This window comes from Molossus molossus, unplaced genomic scaffold, assembly GCF_014108415.1.
Source record: "Molossus molossus isolate mMolMol1 unplaced genomic scaffold, mMolMol1.p scaffold_m16_p_3, whole genome shotgun sequence".
Taxonomy (NCBI): Eukaryota; Metazoa; Chordata; class Mammalia; order Chiroptera; family Molossidae; genus Molossus; species Molossus molossus.
In genome coordinates, this window is record NW_023425366.1 from 130528153 (window position 1) to 130548666 (window position 20514).

Consider the following 20514-nt stretch of genomic DNA (forward strand, 5'->3'; position numbering starts at 1 on the left):
ACTTGATATGATATCAATCTTCTTAAATTTTTTGAGGCTAGTTTTGTATCACAACCTAAGGTCTATACTTGAAAATGCTTCATGTGCACTGGAGAGAATGTATAATCTGATGTTCTTGGATTAATGATTCTATAAATATCAATTATGTCCATTTGGTCTGATGTGTTATTTAAGGCCAATATTTATTTTCTTTTTTTAATCCTCACCCGAGGATAGTTTTTCATTGATTTTCAGATAGAGTGGGAGGGAAGGAGGGAGGCAGAGAGACAGAGACATCAATGTGAGAGAGATACATCAAAAGTGATTCATTTAAGACCAGTAGGGGTGGTTTGATAGATTTAGGAAAAGAGGTGTTTGTTTATAGATTAAACAGTACATTAGATATGTACTGTACATAAAAAAGGTTAATACAGGGAACCATTGTGGGTTTGGAATGGATTAATTCAACTTACATTGTTTGTAATGGGAGATCTCTTATCCTTTGAGATGACATAGAGGGACCTGGAAAGTATTATCCTAAGCAAAACAAGCCAAGCAGAAAAAGACAAATATCACATGATCTCACTTATTTCTGGAATATAATGAACTAAACAAACTGATGAACAAAGTAGATCTGGAATCATAGAAGTAGCATATAGACTGACAATCCTCAGAAGGGGACTCTAGTACACTGCTGGTGGGAATGCAGACTGGTGCAGCCACTATGGAAAACAGTATGATGTTCCCTCAAAAAATTAAAAATTGAATTGCCATTTGACTCAGTGATCCCACTTCTAGGAATATACCCTAAGAATCCTGAAACACCAATCAGAAAAAAATATATGTACCCCTATGTTTATTAGCAGCAGTATTTACAATAACTAAGATCTGGAAACAGCCCAAGTGTCCATCAGTAGATGAGTGGATAAAAAAGCTGTGGTACATATACACAATGGAATACTATCTGTAAGAAAGAAAGATCTCTTTTCCTTTGAGACAACAGGGGGGGACCTCAAGAGTATTATGCTAAGTGAAATAAACCAATCAGAGAAAAACAAATGCCACATGATCTCACTTATTTGTGGAATATAATGAATAAGATGGGCTGATGAATGAAATAGACATAGAAATGAGTATGGTTTAGACTGACAAACTTAAGAGTTGGGGGCGAGGGGGATGGATGAGATGAACCAAAGAACTTATATGCATGTACATATAACCAATGGACATAGACAGCAATGCTAGGGGGGGGGAGGGGCAGGCTGGGGAGGACGGGGTCTAGGAGGGAAAAAGGAGAAACATTTGTAATAAAAATTTGAGAAAAATAAAGTTTATAATCCTTGAATGTCATAAATCATAACCTACTTCAAAGAAAAGCCAAATTCTTTGTTAGATAAGTAAGCAATATACTCTGTTTTCAAAAAGAAGATTGTGCATTGTAAGTATGTCATTTATACACAAATTAATCTTTAAATGAACATGCAGACAAGATGTTCAAATAAAAATTTTGACTTTTTCATTATGAAATGTAACATGCACCTGACAGAGTACATAAGACTGATATAAATTATCATAATGAACAAACCCGTGGGCACCTACCACAATGCCAGCACCTGAAAAAACCTACTGTCAACTCCTCCAACTTCTGTAAAAAGTAACCACTATTCTGATTTTTATCCTAAGACTTTTTTTCTTTGTATTACCGAACAATGTCATCACACAGGCATGCATCCCAGAATATTAAAAGATAGTACTGCAGGTAAATGATGTCATTTTTTTTCAACATTTTCCTTATAATATTGATGAGATGCCCTAGGAACTTAACTCTTTTTTATATCAAGTAGCCTATGGTAAGACTGGTTTTATTATATGTCATTTCACTTAAAGTCACAAAACTTATCAGTGACATTAAATGAGGACTTACTGTACAGTATTATCTATAGTTTGAACTTTTTATGAACATAATTGTACAACATGCACCTCTTTTTATCTGGCTTCTTTCTCTCAGTATTATGGCATTCATCCATGTTGAATAAGTTCTACTTCATTTTTTATCATTGCTGTATAGTTTCTCCCTTAGTATCACCATTCATTTACCTATTTTACTTTTGATGGATAATGGTTGTCTCCAGGATCTGATTCTTGTATTAGTTTGTTAGGGCTGCCATAATAAAATAGCATGAATAGGAGAATTAAACTACAGAAATTTATTTTCTCATCGTTCTGGAGGCTGGAAGTCCAAGATCAAGGTGTCTGCAGGATTGGTTCTTCTTATGGCTTTTTCCTTGGCTTGTAAATGGTCACCTTTGTGCTGTGTCCTCAAATGATGTTTTCTCAGATGGTGTTTTTTTTTCTTTGTATGTTCAAATTCCCTCTTCTTTAAAAGGACACCAGTCAGACTGAGTTAGGACCCACCTTAACTGCTTCATTTTAACTTAATTACCTCTTTGAAGGCCCTATCTTTAAATAGTTACATTTTGAGAAACTGGTGGTTAGAACTTAAACAAGTAAAATTTGGGGGACATAGTTTAGCTCACAAAAATTATTATGGCCCTGTCCAGGTGGCTCAGTTAGTTGCAGCATCATTCCATACACCAAGAGGTTTCAGGTTTGATTCCTGGTCAGGGTACATGTCTAGGTTGTGGGTTCAATACCTGGTCAGGTGTATACGGGAGTCAACTGATCAATGTTTCTCTCTCTCTCTTTCTCTCTCTCTCTCTCTCTCTCTCTCTCTCCCCCTCTCCCTCTCCCCCTCTCCCTCTCTCTCTCTTCCTCTCTCTCTAAAATCAATAAGTATGTCCTTGGGTGAGTATAAAAATATTATTATAAATAATTATTCCAAATATTTTCTTTAACATGCTTCTTGGTTAAAATTTACATTGCAATGTGTTTTCTAAGATAATGAGAAAAGACAGAGTTAGGTTTATGACAGAATTGGAGACTAGGACTTTTCCATGGGGTACAGAAGGTACATGAGCTCTCAGAAAACATTATCTAACACTCACCAGTAGGAAGCAGCAGGCAATGAAGTAGAGGATGAGATCCCACAGTAGAGCAGCGAGCCAGTATGCAAGGATATAGACCCCACTCACAAACTGAATGTGCTTTGCCCCAGAGACTCTCTCAGTCACTGTCAGGAGACAATAGCCACTGATCAATAGAGCCATGCCAAAATGTATATTTAAGGCCACCTGGTATCCATTTGAAAAGCTAGAGAAGGAAGAACAAAAGTAGATATATCAAAAATCAACACAGCAGAAAATATAAATTTCTATCAATAGCTATCTTTAATCATACAGATATAATCAGAGTAACATAAAAGCATTTAAAGTATAAAATTTTATTCTAATAAAAAGAACAACATACATTCTACTGTATTCCTTATCATTAAGGTGTGGCTGAGGTTTATTGGAGACTGTTAAGGAAGCATCAGGGCCAGAAGTTGACATGAAAAGAATATTGTCTAACATTGCCAAGGCCAAGGATGGTGAATGGTATGCTTGATTGTTGAACAGAACAGTAAATATTGTTTGATTTCTCTTCACCTCAATTGAAAATGCAACAATGCATAAGTGAATACAATCTTCATTTTCTATCAAGTATTCCATTAGGTTACCTAAGATGAGAACACAATATTGGTCAGTTTATCCACAACACAGATAACCCACTATATATGTTGGGGAAGAAGAACAACTAATTTTACTTGATTATTATCGCTTTCAATTTTCTGATAATGATTATTTCAAACATTTGCCATTCTCCTTGAGCACTGTATCATTAAATTCCGAGCTCTCTTACTTAATTGCCTAGAATCTAAACTCCTATTTCCCTGAGAAAACACGGGTGACATGGTACAAACTCTTTAAACTCACTTATCTGTCTTAAATTGATTGATGAGTACTTTTACTTATAGATTTTATTGCTTATCTTACAGCAGACAAAACCTTTCTGTGAGAAAATGAAAAAGCTGAATAAAAAAAGAGAGACAGAGAGAAATCACCTATTTTAAGGTATCGTATATCTAGGAAAGCAATGAACATATGGGATCCAAGACCTTGGGAAAAATGGAAATGCACCGAAGACAAACATTCTATATAACATTTTCCTTTGAGAAATTTTAAATTTATTAATGGTGGTGGTGTCTTTTGGTAAATCCTTCAGCTCTTAATAGGGTTCATGAAGGGCTATAACCTAAGAGTAAGACTGAGTAAGAAATAGACCAGTTCTTATAAAAATTTCAGTCCAGTATCAAATCACTTAAATCCCTGATTGGATTTACACCTTCCTTAATCTTATTGTGATCAGAAATTAAACCGCCTCAGGAGAAGATAAATTCATGCAGATTATGTATAATTTTCACATACAATATCTAGCATTCAATTAGAAAATTTCTAAGTATACCAAATATCAGAACCAAGAAAAGATACAAATAATAGAAGCAGATCCACAGGTAAATTAGGCATTAGAGAAAGAATTGACCAGAGAACTGGGGCCCATAAAAAAATAAATGTTGATGTTAGAATTGAAAAATCACGTTAATTACAATTAAGGATTCAATAAATAACTCATAAAATGTTGGATACAAAGGAAAAGTAGACAGGAAACCGGAAGACAGGTTGATGGGGGGGAGGGAGAGCCAATGGCACAGTACAAGAAAAGATGAGAAACAAGAGAAAAAACATTAATTAACAATATTCATAATATATGGATACCAAATTTAAAATATATGCCATTTAAATTTGTTCAAAAATAAAATTCTCAGCTATAAATTTAAGAAAATATTTACATGATTTATATGATGAAAAGTACACAACACTGATGAAAGAAATTAAAAAGTTCTAGTTAAATGAAGGCACATATTATGTTCATGAACTGGAAAACCTATCATAGTAAAGATGTTAATTCTCCCAAACTGTTATACAGATTTAATCCAATTCTTATAAAAATTCCCACTTTTTATAGGTCTAGACAAAGTTATTCTAAAATTTATAGGAAAAAAATCAAAGGAACTAAACAATTTTGAAAAACAAGAATAAAGTAGGAGGAATAGTCTACCACTATTAGTGAAGTAATAGATGTATAAATCAATGAGGCAGAATAGAGAACCCAAGAAGAGACCCATACATGTCTGACTCATTTTAGATAAAGGTACAAAATAATGGATGTCGTTACTCAAAAAATGTTGCTGGAGCAATTGGATATCCATAGGCACAAAATTTAACCTTGATGTGCGTCTTATGCATGATACTAAAATTAATGTGACATGAATTATAAACTTAAGTATAAAATATAAAATTATAAAACCTTTAGAAAACTACTATGAGAAAATCTTCATTATCTAGGGCTATGTAGAGTTTTAGACTTGACACAAAATACACAATTCATTTTAAAAAATTAACAAATTGAACTTCATCAAAATGAAACTTTTTCCTACAAAACCCATTAGGATGATGAAAAGACAGTTAATAATATAAGGAAAAACATTAAAAAAATCTCTCATAACTTAACAGTAAAAAAAACCAAACACCATTTATCTTGAAAAGGAGCCAAAGAGCCCTGGATGGTGGGTTTGATCCCAGGTGGGGGTATGTACAGGAGGCAGCCAGTCAATATTTCTCTCTTACATCAATGCTTCTCTCTCTCTCCTTCCTTCCTCTCTCTCTAAAATTAACAAAAACATTTTTTTAAAAAAGGAGGAAAAGACATGAACATATATTTCAGATGACAAATAAGCACATGTAAAAGGTGTGCACATTAGGGAAAAGCAAATTAAAACAATAATGAAATACCACTACCAGAATGGCTAACACAAAAATAATGACAACATGAATGGTAGAAAAGATGTAAGAGGCAGAAGACTAGCTTGGGACCACCATTCTATTCTGTAAGGCCGAGATTCATGTGATACATTACATTCTCACCAGATCTTTAAAAAAAAAAAAAAAAAAACATGCTTAATTTCATGGTAACATGTATTTTGGCACTTGTTTTTACTTGAAGGGACAACAAATGTCACATAGGCAACCCACAGCCCAAGTGCCTCCACTAATAATTAATGTTTCGAGGCTAGTAGCCTTAACGAGTGCATTTCTTGACTCTGGGCTGCCTCTATAAAACTGATGACTAACAGGAAAAGGATGGAGCAGGCAGCCAGCCACATATACAGGTAAAATCCTTCTTTACAAGTCACATAACCAGACCTCCATCCAAAACAATCTTTTTCTTAATGAACCTTACCTTGCACTTCCTTAAGTGTGTGGTTGTCAGATATGAGCATACTTTTAAGATGTTTTAAGAAAATCAGAGTCAAATTAGAATTCCCAGAAATAGATAGAGGCACAATGGTTTGACCATATTGACCCAAATTCATTTGTCTGGACTGCCCGTTCATATTGCCAAGTGAAGACTTGTCAGCCTGTGAGAGCAAGGCAAGCGAACCAACAAGGGCCAGCATCTGCAGCAGAATGAGTTTCCAGTTGCGACGACTGAATATTACCCTTTTTATGAACATGGCACGGAACTGCTGCTGGTAGAGGGAATACTGAAGAAAGAAGAGAGAAGCAGAAAATTATAATATTCATAGACCTAAACACATCATTCACATTGAAATTAGGATGAACATTTTGGAACTTTATGATAGAGAAACATAAACTTTCTAAATATTTGGAATAGAATCCAAACATAGTATGATAATGCAATAGAATTCTAAAACAGAAAACAAAAATGAGAGAGGAATAATTCTTAAGATTGTCTCTAGAATTCGTTGCTTCTGCATTAGGAAGTTAATTAGGTGGTGGTTCAGGCCACTCTGTATCTGGTTGGGTCCACATTCCGTTAGTTCAAGTATTTTAAAACGTACCTCTTGTGCCCCGACCAAACATACATCAGTTTTCTTAGTAAAGCTGCTTACCCCAGTATTAAACATAACAGCAGGGCTTTCATTCACAGTTAAAGAGTCAGCTCTCTCATTTCTGGACATATTCCTATTCTGGTTCATGAATAAGGTATCACTCATCTGAGAGAAACGTTGAGATTGGAGAGGTAAGATGTCTATTTCTGAAGCTTCCATATTACTGACCCTATGTTAAAAAAAGTACAAAGTATTTTATTTTTACTTTATCCCAATACATCTTGTTTGAGTCACACCACCCAACTTAGAAGGTTCCCTGGTTTTCTCACTGTATGAAACAGCATGATGACTCCTAGAGCGGTCACAGGACTACTGCCAGACCACGGGAAAGCCAGAAACACAAGGGCCATATAAAGAGTGTTTTGCTAAGTTGAACTCTTTCAAGTTAAAGGTTAAGGTCTAACTCATACTTTGAGTAAGTTAAAATTTCAGTTCCTTTATTAAATGATGGTGGTAATATATTTTTCAATGTTCCTATTGTAAAAGAAATTACATTAGGCTCCTCCCCCACACCTCTTAAATTTCTAATGTGTGAGTCTGAAAGTGTGGTGAGTTTACAAAGAGACTAGGAAGTGGTCCTTTCCCCACTCAGTGTTTTTATGTTCCCTGTGCTTGCTGCTCACCTAATGAAGACTTCTTCCATGGTAGTGACAGAGGCACCAAAGCTAGCAATGCCGAGCTCTTTCTGTCTCTCTTCCAGTTCAGTAAACATTGCTTCAAAGCTAGAAAAGGAATAAGATTAAGAATAAGAATGAGGAACAGGAAGGGAAGGAGAAAATGCTAGCACTAAATCAGAAGATTTTCTTATTTACATATTTTTGTTCTAAATTAATTTCTTCTTAGCAGTGGGGAAAATGTTGATCATTCTTCACTTCAGTGCTTATGATAATTTCAGAAAAGTGGCTAAAATGGTAAAGAAACTAGCAAACTACTTCCCACTCTACGTACTTGGATACATAATTTTGGTCTTCTAATAAAATATCAACAGACTCTATTATATATGTTAATAACTCTGGCAAGTTGACATGAGTGAAATCATCACACAGATGTATGCTATGGCTCCTTTTCAGTAAATCAAAATAGAAAATTATACTCAAGTTAATAGGGAAAAAGACACTCAAAAATAGAATATGGAGCAGGTTCAGTAGAAGCTGAAGATGTAGAAAGAACCATGTGATTCAACAACCAAGGAAATCTATAGAAATTGAACCAGATGAAGTGTGGAGACATCAGGGCTTTTAAAAGAACAGTTTTCTTGGGAAGATTTTACAGTACTTTACATTCAAAGGATTATCTTTTCTAGAAACCTCCAGGTTTCAAGATCATCTATTATAGTCCCACTAGGAGCCACTGAACCTATCTGTACATTCCCAGTGTTGAAGAACTCAAAATTTTCTCTTTTGGAAGATCTATTAAAATTCCCTCCATATTTGAGAGCCTAAATGGTTTTCCATTCAATCCCATCTAGTCTTGCACATCGGTTCTAACCCCAGACCTTTACGTTATATAATCAGATATAACTTATCTACATGACAGCCATTCACATATTTTAAGTCCATTTCTTCCTATGCTTCTTCCTTCCCAATGCATTGCTTTTCCACTAGGATTTGCCCATATAATCTTCTGCTTTTACATTAGTTATTAAATGAATATGTAAATATATGAAAATAAAGTATAAAAACAAAAATTATCACATTATCATATCTCATAGATAACCAATGTTAACACACAAATATTTTGACATAGGTATTTTTGTTTCTTTTAGGTTACACAATATATGACAAAATTAGAATTACACTGTGTGATACTTTAAAGTGCATTATAAAAGCACAAAGTGGAGATAAATATCCATTAACAGTCTAATAAATAAATTAATAAATTATAGTACGATTGATGATAGAATAAGATCTAAGTAAAATGTTAATTTTTTTTCAGTCATCTTACAAATGAAGAAATCATAAGCACTATCATAGAAAGTTGACTGGTAAGTGGTGGTGGTAAGTGAACAAAACAAGATTCAGAACATTATAAGATCTCATTTCTCTAAAACTAATTATTATAATTATGCACATGTCAATAAATGCATGTCATGATCATGGAAAATGTACAATAAATTTTCCCAGTGATTATTTCTATAAGGAGTGAACATGGGAGATTTTGCTTTCTAATTCAGATGCTCTAGAAATAAATAAACTTCTTAATCTCGTCATCATGTGTAGATTAGCAAACTCTAGGCTCCTTAGTGATAAAAAAAAATCAGTAATAAAACACAATAATTATAATAGAAAAATTCATAACCAAACAAGTTATATGAGCCAATCATATTGTGAAGAACATATATCTATTTTTCTAATTATACTAGTTTGATTATATAATATATAAATATATAATATAGTATTTAAAAATATTAAAAGGAAAAAATTGATAAACTTGAATACAGCTGCTTCCCTAATTATGTTTTATCATATATAATACATAATATGTATAAAATATATACTATATTTAATAAATATAAACATTATATAGATTGTATATATGTATGCTATATTATATTTTGAAGGAAATACAAAAATATATAAAAAGGAAAGGAAAAAAATGTAACTACATAGAATATACTCCTGTTAGCATTTGATGTACAATTTCTTCTCTCCACTACATATATTAAATTTAAAATTCTTTTTTCACTAATGTATAACATATATAAAATGCATTAATTATAAATGAATTTTTACATATGTTCATAACTGGACAATCATCCACATAAGATAGACAACATTTTCAGCATCTCAGAATGAATTCTAGCATGCCCTTTTCTAGTCAATAACCTCTTCCCTTGCACATGCACACACACATACCTTACACATCTTTTTTTTCTTCTTTTATTGATTTTAGAGAGAGAGGGAGAGGGAGAGAGAGAGATAGAAGCATCAATGAGAGAGAACATCATCTGGCTGCCTCCTGCATGCCCCCACTGGGGATTTGGCCCACAAACTGGGCATATGCCCTGACCAGGAATCAAACCAGCAGCTTCCTGGTGCATGGGTCGATGCTCAACCACTGAGCCACACTGGGCAGGCTCATTCTTTCTTATTGCTGAGTAATATTCATCCATTTTCCTGCTGATAAACATTTCAGCTGGTTTCAGTTTGGAGCTATCATGAATAAAGTGTTTATAAACATACAGATTATTTTAGATGTCTTTGAATAGATATGTCTTTCAGGTACACAGTAGTAATAATTGCTGGGTCACAAGATAAGCACATATTTAGCTTAGTAGAAACGGTCAAATGTTTTCCAATGTTGTTTTACCATTTTACATTTCTCTCAGCAATGAGATCTAATCGCCATGTTTCCATGTCTTTTCCATTTTAACTATTCTCCTGGGTGTGCAGTGGCGATGTATCAGTCTCTTTTTTTATCTTTAAAATTTAACTTAGTTCTGGGAAGAAGTGTTGATATAGTCTTCTCTCTCAGTTCTTTTCTGCCATAATTATTGGTCAAATTTTTGTCAATCTGGAATTTTACTTCATTTTATGTCATTCTTCCTATTCACAGAGCCCTCTTTCATAGATTCATAGTGTCCTCTTTAATTGTATTCAGATAATAAAAACAAAGTCTCTAAAATTTTCTATTTTTGCAGTACATTTTCAAAGTAGGCATTTCTTGTGATTATTTTTTTTTATTAATTTATTTTTGTTACAGATGTTTCTCCTTTTTTCCCCATTGACACCCTTCTTCCCATCCTCTTCTACCCTGTCCCGAGCTTTGTTGTCCACGTTTATTGGTTGTGGGTACATGCATATAAGTTCTGTAGTTTATCTCTTCCCTCCCTCCCACCCACTTCTTCTGAGGACTGTCCGTCTGTACCCTACTTCCATATCTCTGGGTCTACCCTGTTCCTCAGACTGTTATGTTCATTATATTCCGTATATAAGTGAGATCATGTGCTCTTTGTCTTTTTCTGCTTGGCTTGTTTCACTTAGGATAATACTCTCCAGGTGCCACCATGTCGTCTCAAAGGATAAGAGATCTTTCTTTCTTACAACTGCATAGTACTCCATTGTGTACATATACTACAGCTTTTTTATCCATTCGTCTACTGATGGACACTAGGGCTGTTTCCAGATCTTAGCTTTTGTAAATAGTGCTGCTACAAACGTGATTCTTTTATTTAAAAATTCAGTATCCTTCTGATAGCTCAATCATTTTTCTTTCATCCTTATGAAAATAGATTGATATTTACTCAGGACCAACTTGTAATCATATAGAACTTCAGGAGGAATTCTCTCCAAGACTAAGGTGAGATGCTACCTCAGTGATTTCTCTCACAACTTTATATTAGTTCTCTTCCTTCCTTCTTTCCTTCCTCCCTCCCTCCATCTCTCTCTCTCTGTCTCTCTCTGTCTCTTTCTTTCTCCCTCTCTCCCTCCCCCACCTTTCTTTCATTTTGGCCAAGAATCATCCAAGGGATTATTGGTATCAATTTGTGAAGATTAAAATTAGAATGCTATCAGTACATCTCCAGTTCTCTCACATCATGAAGTAGAGGAGGAACAGGCTTTGAAGATGAGGGAGCTTGCATTTGAATCCAGCCTGTCCCCATTACTATTGATTTAATCTAACCTTAAGAGTCATATATCATTTGTAAAAAGGTAAAATAAATAATTTTCCCTGGTTATTATGGCAATGTTATGTCACTTCAACATTCATTCCTCTACAATCACTTTACAGTGATTTGAGGGTTTCATATGCATGCTATCCTAGCCTGGAGACTTGAATTTATCTATTTATATATGTGAGGAGCACCTTGAAAATATCTCCCTTCTTTTTGTTTTTTCTTGTATTTTGAATTAAAAGATCATTTATTCTCTTGGCCCTGGCCTGTTTGGCTCAGCGGTTGGAGCGTCGGCCTGCAGACCAGAGAGTCCTGGGTTCGGTTCCTGGGTTCGGTTCACGTACCTCGGTTGCACTTTGTCCCCGGCCCCGGCTGGAGTCGTGTGGGTGGCAACCACTCAATGTGTCCCTTTCACATCAATGTTTCTCTCTCTCTCTTCCCCCCTCTCTCCCTCCAGCTCTATCTGAAGATAAATGCAAAAATGTCGTCAGGTGAGGATTAAAAAAAGAAATTATTCTCTTTGGTTAAAAATACTTAATCAAAGTAGTTGAAGAACTTTGCTTTTTTGACCGAAGCTTAGTAAAGATATTTCAGCCAGATCCTAGCTCCAGAACCCCATGCCGTTAAGATAAGTTGAGGCTAGAGCAGAGGAAGGTATCAGAACACTTCAGAAGGCCTTGCCAAAGCAGAACTTCATCTGGATCTATTATGTTCACTTTAACTTCCCTTCCATTTCTTCCTGGGGCGCTTGCTGGATCTTACCTCAAACACTAGCTCTTCTTCTCCTTTTGCTCTACGAAACAGATTCTTGGAATCTTCATATATTTTTTCAGCTTTTCTATTCAGGAGTCAACTTTGATCATGATAACTCAGACTCTAAGAAAAATGCACATTGTATCAAACTTTTTAATAACATTTGTTACTAACCTCTCTTATTGTTATTAAATGTTAGGTATCACTCTTTTTTATCTTTGGGATCTGTAATCAGAATTTCATTTTTGAAGCTTTCAAATAATCTTGAATTGACTTTTCATTCAAAAGTTTTTGTTATCTAGTCTTGCCTTTCTATATATCTTTAATGATGGCTTGTGTCTATATCTACCATGATCCTTCCTTTTCGCTATCTGTGAAGTTCACCATAATGTGGTACGTTTCCCCCAAGTTCTCCAAACATTTTTTCCCTTTGACCAGCATTTTCTTGATGATAAAAATTAGATTTAAAGTAGAAGATTGCTTTTTATTCCCTCCTAGGAGGTGTAATAGTTGGCAAGAAAAGTCAGGGACATGTAAGAGACCTGCTTTGAGGTAAATAAAACATGCTACACGTCTAATTGAACTCATCTCTTTACTAAGTCATCTTGCTTAAACCTTGTATCAGAAATATATTATTTATTTCCTCCTTTTAAGTTCCAATTTCACACAATATTTTTAACATGTTTATTTTTTTTTTCCTACTGTCACCCAGTTTTCTGCATATTTACAAACTAATTCATGAACTTTAAGCATGCAAATATTTTCTAATATGCAGCACTCTTGTGATACTTATCTTACATATCTATTCCTTTGGAATGCTATATATCATTCCATTGCCATATTCTAAACTTGCTTCATTCCAACAAGTCTCAGCAATATTTTATAGCAAGTTACAACATGGTTTTAAAATGTCAAGATTACCTTCCTTGTAAGATATATTCAATGAATTACGAGTATATACAATTAAAAATTATTTCTCTTTCTCTTCTTTATAATTTATTCAGGTAAATAAATGTATATTAGATCAATGCCTGACAAAAAGTAAGTTCTTAGTTACCATCAGCTATCAAAACATAGCTAAAATAAAAATCATTAAGAATTGAACCATCATTTTTTTCTTTTTATATTCTCCTCTGAAATAACTAGATCCATTTGTATTTATTTTTCTTATAATTTTTTTCCCTTGTTTCCTAGTTTAAAACTCTCCCTTTTAGAGAAAATACATTCTTCCCTTATTTGATGATTTTCATTTTATTTCTAGTGAGTCTGTCATTCCAAATCCTGATTTATGGCATAGCAACCTATAATTAGTTGTACACCTCTAAGGTCTCCTTCCTTTTTTGGTCCTCCAAGTCCAAAGGAGATATGACTCACACCATCCGCTTCCAAACGTGAAGATATGATAAATATGAAGAGTATGTGGTAAAATGTCATGTGCTTCTGAATACTTCCACTTCCTTTGTTACGTCTCAGTATGTTATTTGTGTCCGTGAATGAGGTGGGTGGGCAGTGTGATACGTTTAAGAGACGCTTTATCTCATCTGCAGAGAGATGCTTCAGATTCACATGGATCACAACTAGCACAGTGGGCCAAAGCTCCCACCTCGTCCTGGTTCTCTAGGGACCCATATCTATAATTTTATTTCCAGTTATTTAGGATACTTTATTTTTTCATTCCTTCTTATGATAAGGGTCTTAGTTGTACTCTGATTCCCAATCACATTGTTCCATGCTGCTGCTTCTCAATAACTTTCAGATTGCTAAATAAAAAGTTAACATCATGCAGTTCCTTTTCATTTTTTATCTTTTTGACACAGTCCTCTTTTTCTTAGAAAAGGAGACATTAAAGTCCTTTATATTCTTGATGATGAAAACTGGCTTGGCTCTAGGAGAACCAGAGCAAGTACTTCCTTGTATATGACAAGAAGATAAAGATGCACCCTGAAAGTCACTGACGAGTACTGTTGGTTTTCATTTCAATTTTTTAGGGTAGTTACCTCAGTAACGTTTTTATTCTTTGTGACAAAGAATATTCAAGGTTTTCATTCACTCACCTCTGATGAATACCTTGGCTATCTAGCGTGGTAAACTGCCTCTCTTCTCTGGGTTCTTGTCACCCTGGCTCAGGAGCCACCACTAGAGGCATTTTTTTCTTTCATTATCTTAATATTTCCACTCTACTCACCACTCAATTTTTATTCTACCTACAACATACCATCCATCACCACTAAATAAAACCAGGACACTGCAGCCACGAGAAGTCACCTCTCTCTTGAGAGCGAGAGGCAGCGAGGACGGAGTACTGCCTTGTTGAATGAGCTCCACTGCCTAAGCCTGAAGAAACCAGGAGAAACAACAACAGTTTCCTGTTATCTAAACACCAACCTTTAGTACTCTCTTTGTCCATACCTGTGTGTGCTGTCTTTGGGTAGAAGAAAAGATAATTCATTTCTAATATTCTTCTCCAAAATGGCTGATGGTATATGATAACACATAAATTTAGAAATTTTTTCAACATTACAGTGGGGTTCCTTCACCATGACTATGTGATATCCCACACCTGATAAAAAACCATTAAAAAAAACACATAAAACAATTTTGTATTTTCCTTATACTTGTCAGACTTCACTTAGCTTTTCATGATTTGGGTGAGCAAGAAGAAGGTAGGGCATGCCACAATTCATTTTATTACAAGTCTAAAAAGCCTTATAATTACTTCTTTTTAAATTTTATTAATGAAAAAAAAAATAAAACAGAAGCAGAATAGAGATATTTTTCAAACAAAATAAAAATAAACTTCCAGAATTTAACTCTTAAGAGAGGGAGACACATGACACCCTATAGAGAATTCAAAATAACCACCATGAAGATGCTCACCAAAGTTAGGATAACAATGCATGTGAAAATTGAGAATTTCATCAAAGAAAGAGAAAACCTAAGCACCAAAAAGAATTCATAGAGTTAAAGAATAAAATGAACTGAATTGAAAATTTCACTACAAGGATTCAAAACAGACCAATGAGAAAAAGATGGCAGCGGGCAGGACTGGAGTGAGGGTGAATATGTGAAAGTGTGAGCAAGTGTGAGTGGATGTGAGTGTAGATGAGCAACCTCATGCAGTGCAGAAACATGGGGCAGAGGGTTCCTGTGCTGTGGGTGGGAGGAGCCAGCTACCTTGGTAAGCGGCTTGTCAGGGCACTTTTCCCTGCATGGCCAAGAGGCCATGCCATTTTGGAAGATCCCTGGTCTTCTCTGAAAAGAGGCAGGAGGGGCAGCTAGGACCCAGCAACCTGATCCACTTGTACACCTTGCACCATCGAATCAGTGGACCCCATTGTGTCAATGCGGATCAGCGCACACAGCAGCAGCACTGTCAAGGTGCCTGCTATAGAAGCCCCATCCGGCCAGGAGCCAAGTACCATCCCCCACAGCAGCAGCCTGATCAGAGCTATACCACCTCATAGCAGTAGGGTCAGCATGGGAGCCCAGCACCTTCCCCCACAGCAGCAGTGACTGGATAGGAGAGGAGACCCACCACCAACAGCAGCTGAGGCTTGGGAGCTGAGCATCATCAGCCCCTAATGGCAGCAGAGGATTGGGGGCTGGGAATACCCCCTGGCAATAACAGCAGCAGTAGCAGCAAAAACAGGGAACTGATACTCACCCCCAGCAGCGCCAACAGTAGCTGATGAGGAGCTGAGCCCAGCCAGTCAGCAGCATGTCTCCGAAGCCCACTGGTGGGACCCACCTGCCCCAGCAGAGCCCCAGTGGGAAACTGCATGCCCCAGTAGAGCCCTGGCTGGGAACTGAATGCCCCAGCAGCACACTGGTGGAATGCATGCACCCCAGCAGTGCCTACCATGACAGACCAATACCAACCATCAGTTGTCAATCCTCCAGGACCCACAGCAGGCAAGAGGCACCATGCGCCAAAACAGTCTGGGAGGCACAGCAACTTATTTCATGCACATCAACCTGCTTATACAACCCAATATCCCTCATCAGGCCTAAAACTACCAGACTTCTAAAATGGGGAGACAAAAAAACAACAACACCCAAATGAAAGAAAAGGAGGATCACAAGAGAAGTAACTACATGAAATGGAAGAAAGCAGTTTGTCAGATAAAGAATTCAAAGCAATAATTTTAAGGGTGTTCAAACAATTTAGCGAGAACTACAAGCAACTTAATGAGAAATATAAAGAGCTCAGTGGGAACTACATTAGCTTAAAAAAGAGGTAGAATCTATGAATAAAAATGAAGACGAAATAAAGAATGACATAGCTGATATGAAAAATACCTTAGAAGGATTCAATAGTATATTAGAAGAAGCTGAAGACTGAATCAACGAGTTAGAAGACAAGGTAGAAGAAAAACAAAACCGCCCAAATAGAGCAGCAAATGGGGGGAAAATTTAAAAGCAGGAGGAGAGTTTGAGGGAGATTTATGAAAACACAAAACATAACAACATTTGCATGATAGGGGTACAAGAGGAGAAGAATCATAGAAAGGGATACAGAATCTGTTTGAAGAAATAATGACAAAAAATTTCCCTAATTTGGTGAAGGAAAAAGTCACACAAGTCCAGGAAACACAGAGTTTCAAATAAGATGGCAAAATAAACCCAAGAAGATCCACAGCTAGACACATCATAATTAAAATGGCAAACATTAAAGACAAAAAAGAATCTTAAAGGAAACAAGAGAGAGGAAGAAAGTTCCCTACAAGAAAGTTCTGATTAGACTGTCAGCTTATTTCTCAACAGAAACACTGCAGGCCAGAAGGGAGTGGCATGAAGTATACAAAGTAATGAAAGGCAAGGGTCTGAATCCAAGACTTCTCTGTCCAGCAAGGCTATATTTCAAAACTGAATGGGGAAATAAAGAGCTTCACAGACAAAAAAGCTAACGAAATTTACCACTACCAAACCAGCACCTCAAGAAATGCTAGAGGGACTGCTATAAAAAGAAGAAGAAACAAAGAGAGACAGGAATACAAGCATAAAATAAAAATGGTCATTAATAAGTATTTCTCAATAATAACCTTAAATGTAAATGGCTTAACTGTTCCTATCAAAAGACATAGGCTAGCTGACTGAATAATAAAACATAACCCATATATATGCTGTCTACCCACCTCACAAGAAAAGACTCACACAGGATGAAAGTAAAGGGATAGAAAAAATTTTCCCAAGCAAATGGAAAAGAAAAAAAAGCTAGTGTACCAATAATCATATCTGATAAGACTTCATAATAATAAGAGACATAGTAAGAGACAAAGAAGGTCACTACATAATATGAAAGGGAATAATCCAACAGGAGGATATAACCCTGGTAAACATATATGCACCAAAAATACAGGAACACCAAAATATATCAAAAAACATCTGGAGGACTTCAAGGGAGATCAACAGTAATACAATGATAGTGGGTGATTTTAACACCCCGACGACACACTGGATAAACCATCTAGATAAAGTCTTTAAATGATGAACTAGATCAGTTGGAGTTAATTGATATTTATAGAACATTTCAACCCAAAGCTTCAGAATATATATTCTTCTCAAGTGCACATGGTTCATTCTCGATAATAGATCACAGGTTAGGACACAAAGTAGTTCCTACAAATTCAAGAAGATTGAAACCATATCAAGCATCTTCTCAGATTACAGTGACATGAAACTAGAACTCAATTGCAATAAAAACACACAAAAACATTCAAACACATGGAGGCTAAATAGCATATTATTAAACAACAAATGGGTTACCAAGAAGATCAAAAGAGAAATTCAAAAACTTCCTGGAAACAAATGAAAATGAACATATGACAACACAAAATCTATAGGATGCAGTGAAAGCAGTCCTGAGAGGGAGGTTCACAGCACTACAGGCCTACCACAAGAAACAAGAAAAATTCCTAATTGACTTTCTAACCCTACAACTTAAAGAACTAGAAAGTAAACAAAGAGAAAAACCCAGAGCAAGTAGAAGGAAATACTAAAGGTCAGAGCAGAAATATATGACATAGAAACTAAAAAAAAAATTAAAAAATCAGTGAAACAAAGAGCTGGTTGTTTGATCACATAAACAAGATTGATGAACCTTTAACCAGACTCACCAAGAAACAAAAAGAGAGGAACCAGATAAACAAAATCAGAAAGTAAAGAGAAGAAGTAGCAACTGACACCACAGAAATACAAAGGATCATTAAAACATACTGTGAACAATTATATGCCAACAAATTAAACAATCTAGGTGAAATGGAGAAATTCCTAGAAATGCACAGTCTCCCAAAAACCAGGAAGTGATAGAAAACTTGAAGAGACCAATAACAACTAAGAAAGTTAAAAATATAATCAAGAAACTCCCAGCAAACAAAAGCCTAGGCCTGTATGGGTTCAAGGGGGAGAGGGGGGCAGGTGTTACCATCATGTAAAGAAGATCTAACACCCATTCTCCTCAAACTAGTCAAAGAAATTCCAGAACATGGAAGACTTCCAAACTCATTTTATGAGGCCATAATAATTCTAATTCCAAAATCAGGTAAAGACACTATAAACAACAACAACAACAAAAATACAGGTGAATATCGCTAATGAACACAGATGACAAAATCCTTAACAAATCAGATCCAGCAACACATGAAAAAAATATTAGCAAATCAGATCCAGCAACACATAAAAAAAAAAAGTATTCATCATGACCAAGTGGGATTCATCCCAGGGATGCAAGGATAGTACAATAATCTCAAATCAATAAATGTTATACACCACATAGACAAAATGAAAGATATAAAACATTTGATCATATCAATAGATGCTAAAAAACCATTCAACAAAATCCAGCACCCATTTCTGATAAAAACGCTCAGCAATGTGGGAATAGAGGGATCATATCTTGAGATAATAAAGGCCATATGTGAAAAACCTACAGCCAACATCATACTCAATGGGCAACAGCTAAAAGCATTTCCCTTAAGAACAGGAACAAGACAGGGATGCCCATTTTCACGACTTTTATTTAACATAGTACTGGCAGTCTTAACCACAGCAATCAGACAGGAAGAAAAAATAAAAGGGATCCAAATTGGAAAGGAGGAAGTGAAACTGTCATTATTTGCAGATGACATGATATTGTACATAGAAAAACCTAAAGACCCCATCAAAAATCTACTGGACTTAATAAATGAATTTGGCACAGTAGCAGAATACAAAATTAACATCAAGAAATCGATGGCATTCTTATACACAAATGATGAACTCACAGAAAGGAAAACTAAAAAATCAATCCTGTTACCATGTGGCAAAGAAATAAAGATACCTAGGAGTAAACATAAACAAAGAAGTAAAGGATCAGTTCACAGAAAACTATTGGGCATTGAAAAAAGAAATAGAGAAAGATAAAAAAAAAGTGGAAGCATATACCATGTTCATGGATTGGAAAAGTTAACCTCATTAAAATGCCCATACTACCCAAAGCAATCTATAAATTCATTGCACTCCCCATTAAAATACCAACAACATATTTCACAAAACTAGAACAAATACTCCAAAAGCTTATATGGAACCAAAAATAACCTTGAATAGCTATAGCAGTCTTGAAAAAGAACAAAGTAGGAGGGCTCACAATACTAGATACTAGGTTATACTACAAACTCATAGTAATCAAAAACAACTTGGTACTGGCACAGAACAAGCATATAGATAAATGGAACAGGACAGAAAACCCAAAAATTGATCCAACTCCTTATGCTCAATTAATATTTGACAAAGGTAACAAGAACATAAAGTGGAGTAATGACAGCCTCTTCAATATATGGTGTTGGGAGTGGGAAGCCAGAGCCCCAGAGAGATTGGTGTGATCCAACTGCCCGCCCATGGGAACTACAGGGTGCAGGGGCACCAGAGAGGCCTGTGAGACCCAGTAGGAAATGTACAATCTAGTTACCCCTAGGACCTGCAGGGTGCTGAAACACCAGAGGGGCCTGTGTGACGCAGCAGGGACTGTGGGATCTAGTTACCCCCAGGACCTGCAGGGTGCTGAAGCACCAGAGAGGCCTATGCAACCCAGCAGGGACTGCACAATCTAGTTACTCACTGGGCTTTTGGGGTGCTGAAGCACCAGAGAGGCCTGTGCGACTCAACAGGGACTGTGCCATCCAGTTACCCCCAGGACCTGTGGGTTGCTGAAGCACCAGAGAGGCATGCATGACCCTGTAGGGACTGTGATATCCAGTTACCTGCGGGACCTGTGGGGTGC

At 36.0% G+C, this 20514-nt stretch overlaps 1 protein-coding gene across 1 annotated transcript in view; it reads right to left on the bottom strand.

The window, feature by feature from the left end:
- The window catches only part of LOC118642185 (ATP-binding cassette sub-family A member 3-like), a 223145-nt gene that overhangs the window by 86633 nt on the left and 115998 nt on the right, over positions 1–20514 (bottom strand). The window contains exons 16-21 of the mRNA XM_036279777.1: positions 14667–14817; positions 7513–7611; positions 6890–7058; positions 6217–6520; positions 3346–3595; positions 2985–3189 (exon numbers count right to left, since the gene is read on the bottom strand). Coding sequence (XP_036135670.1) covers positions 2985–3189; positions 3346–3595; positions 6217–6520; positions 6890–7058; positions 7513–7611; positions 14667–14817 — 1178 coding nt within the window. The remainder of the gene's footprint in view (positions 1–2984; positions 3190–3345; positions 3596–6216; positions 6521–6889; positions 7059–7512; positions 7612–14666; positions 14818–20514) is intronic.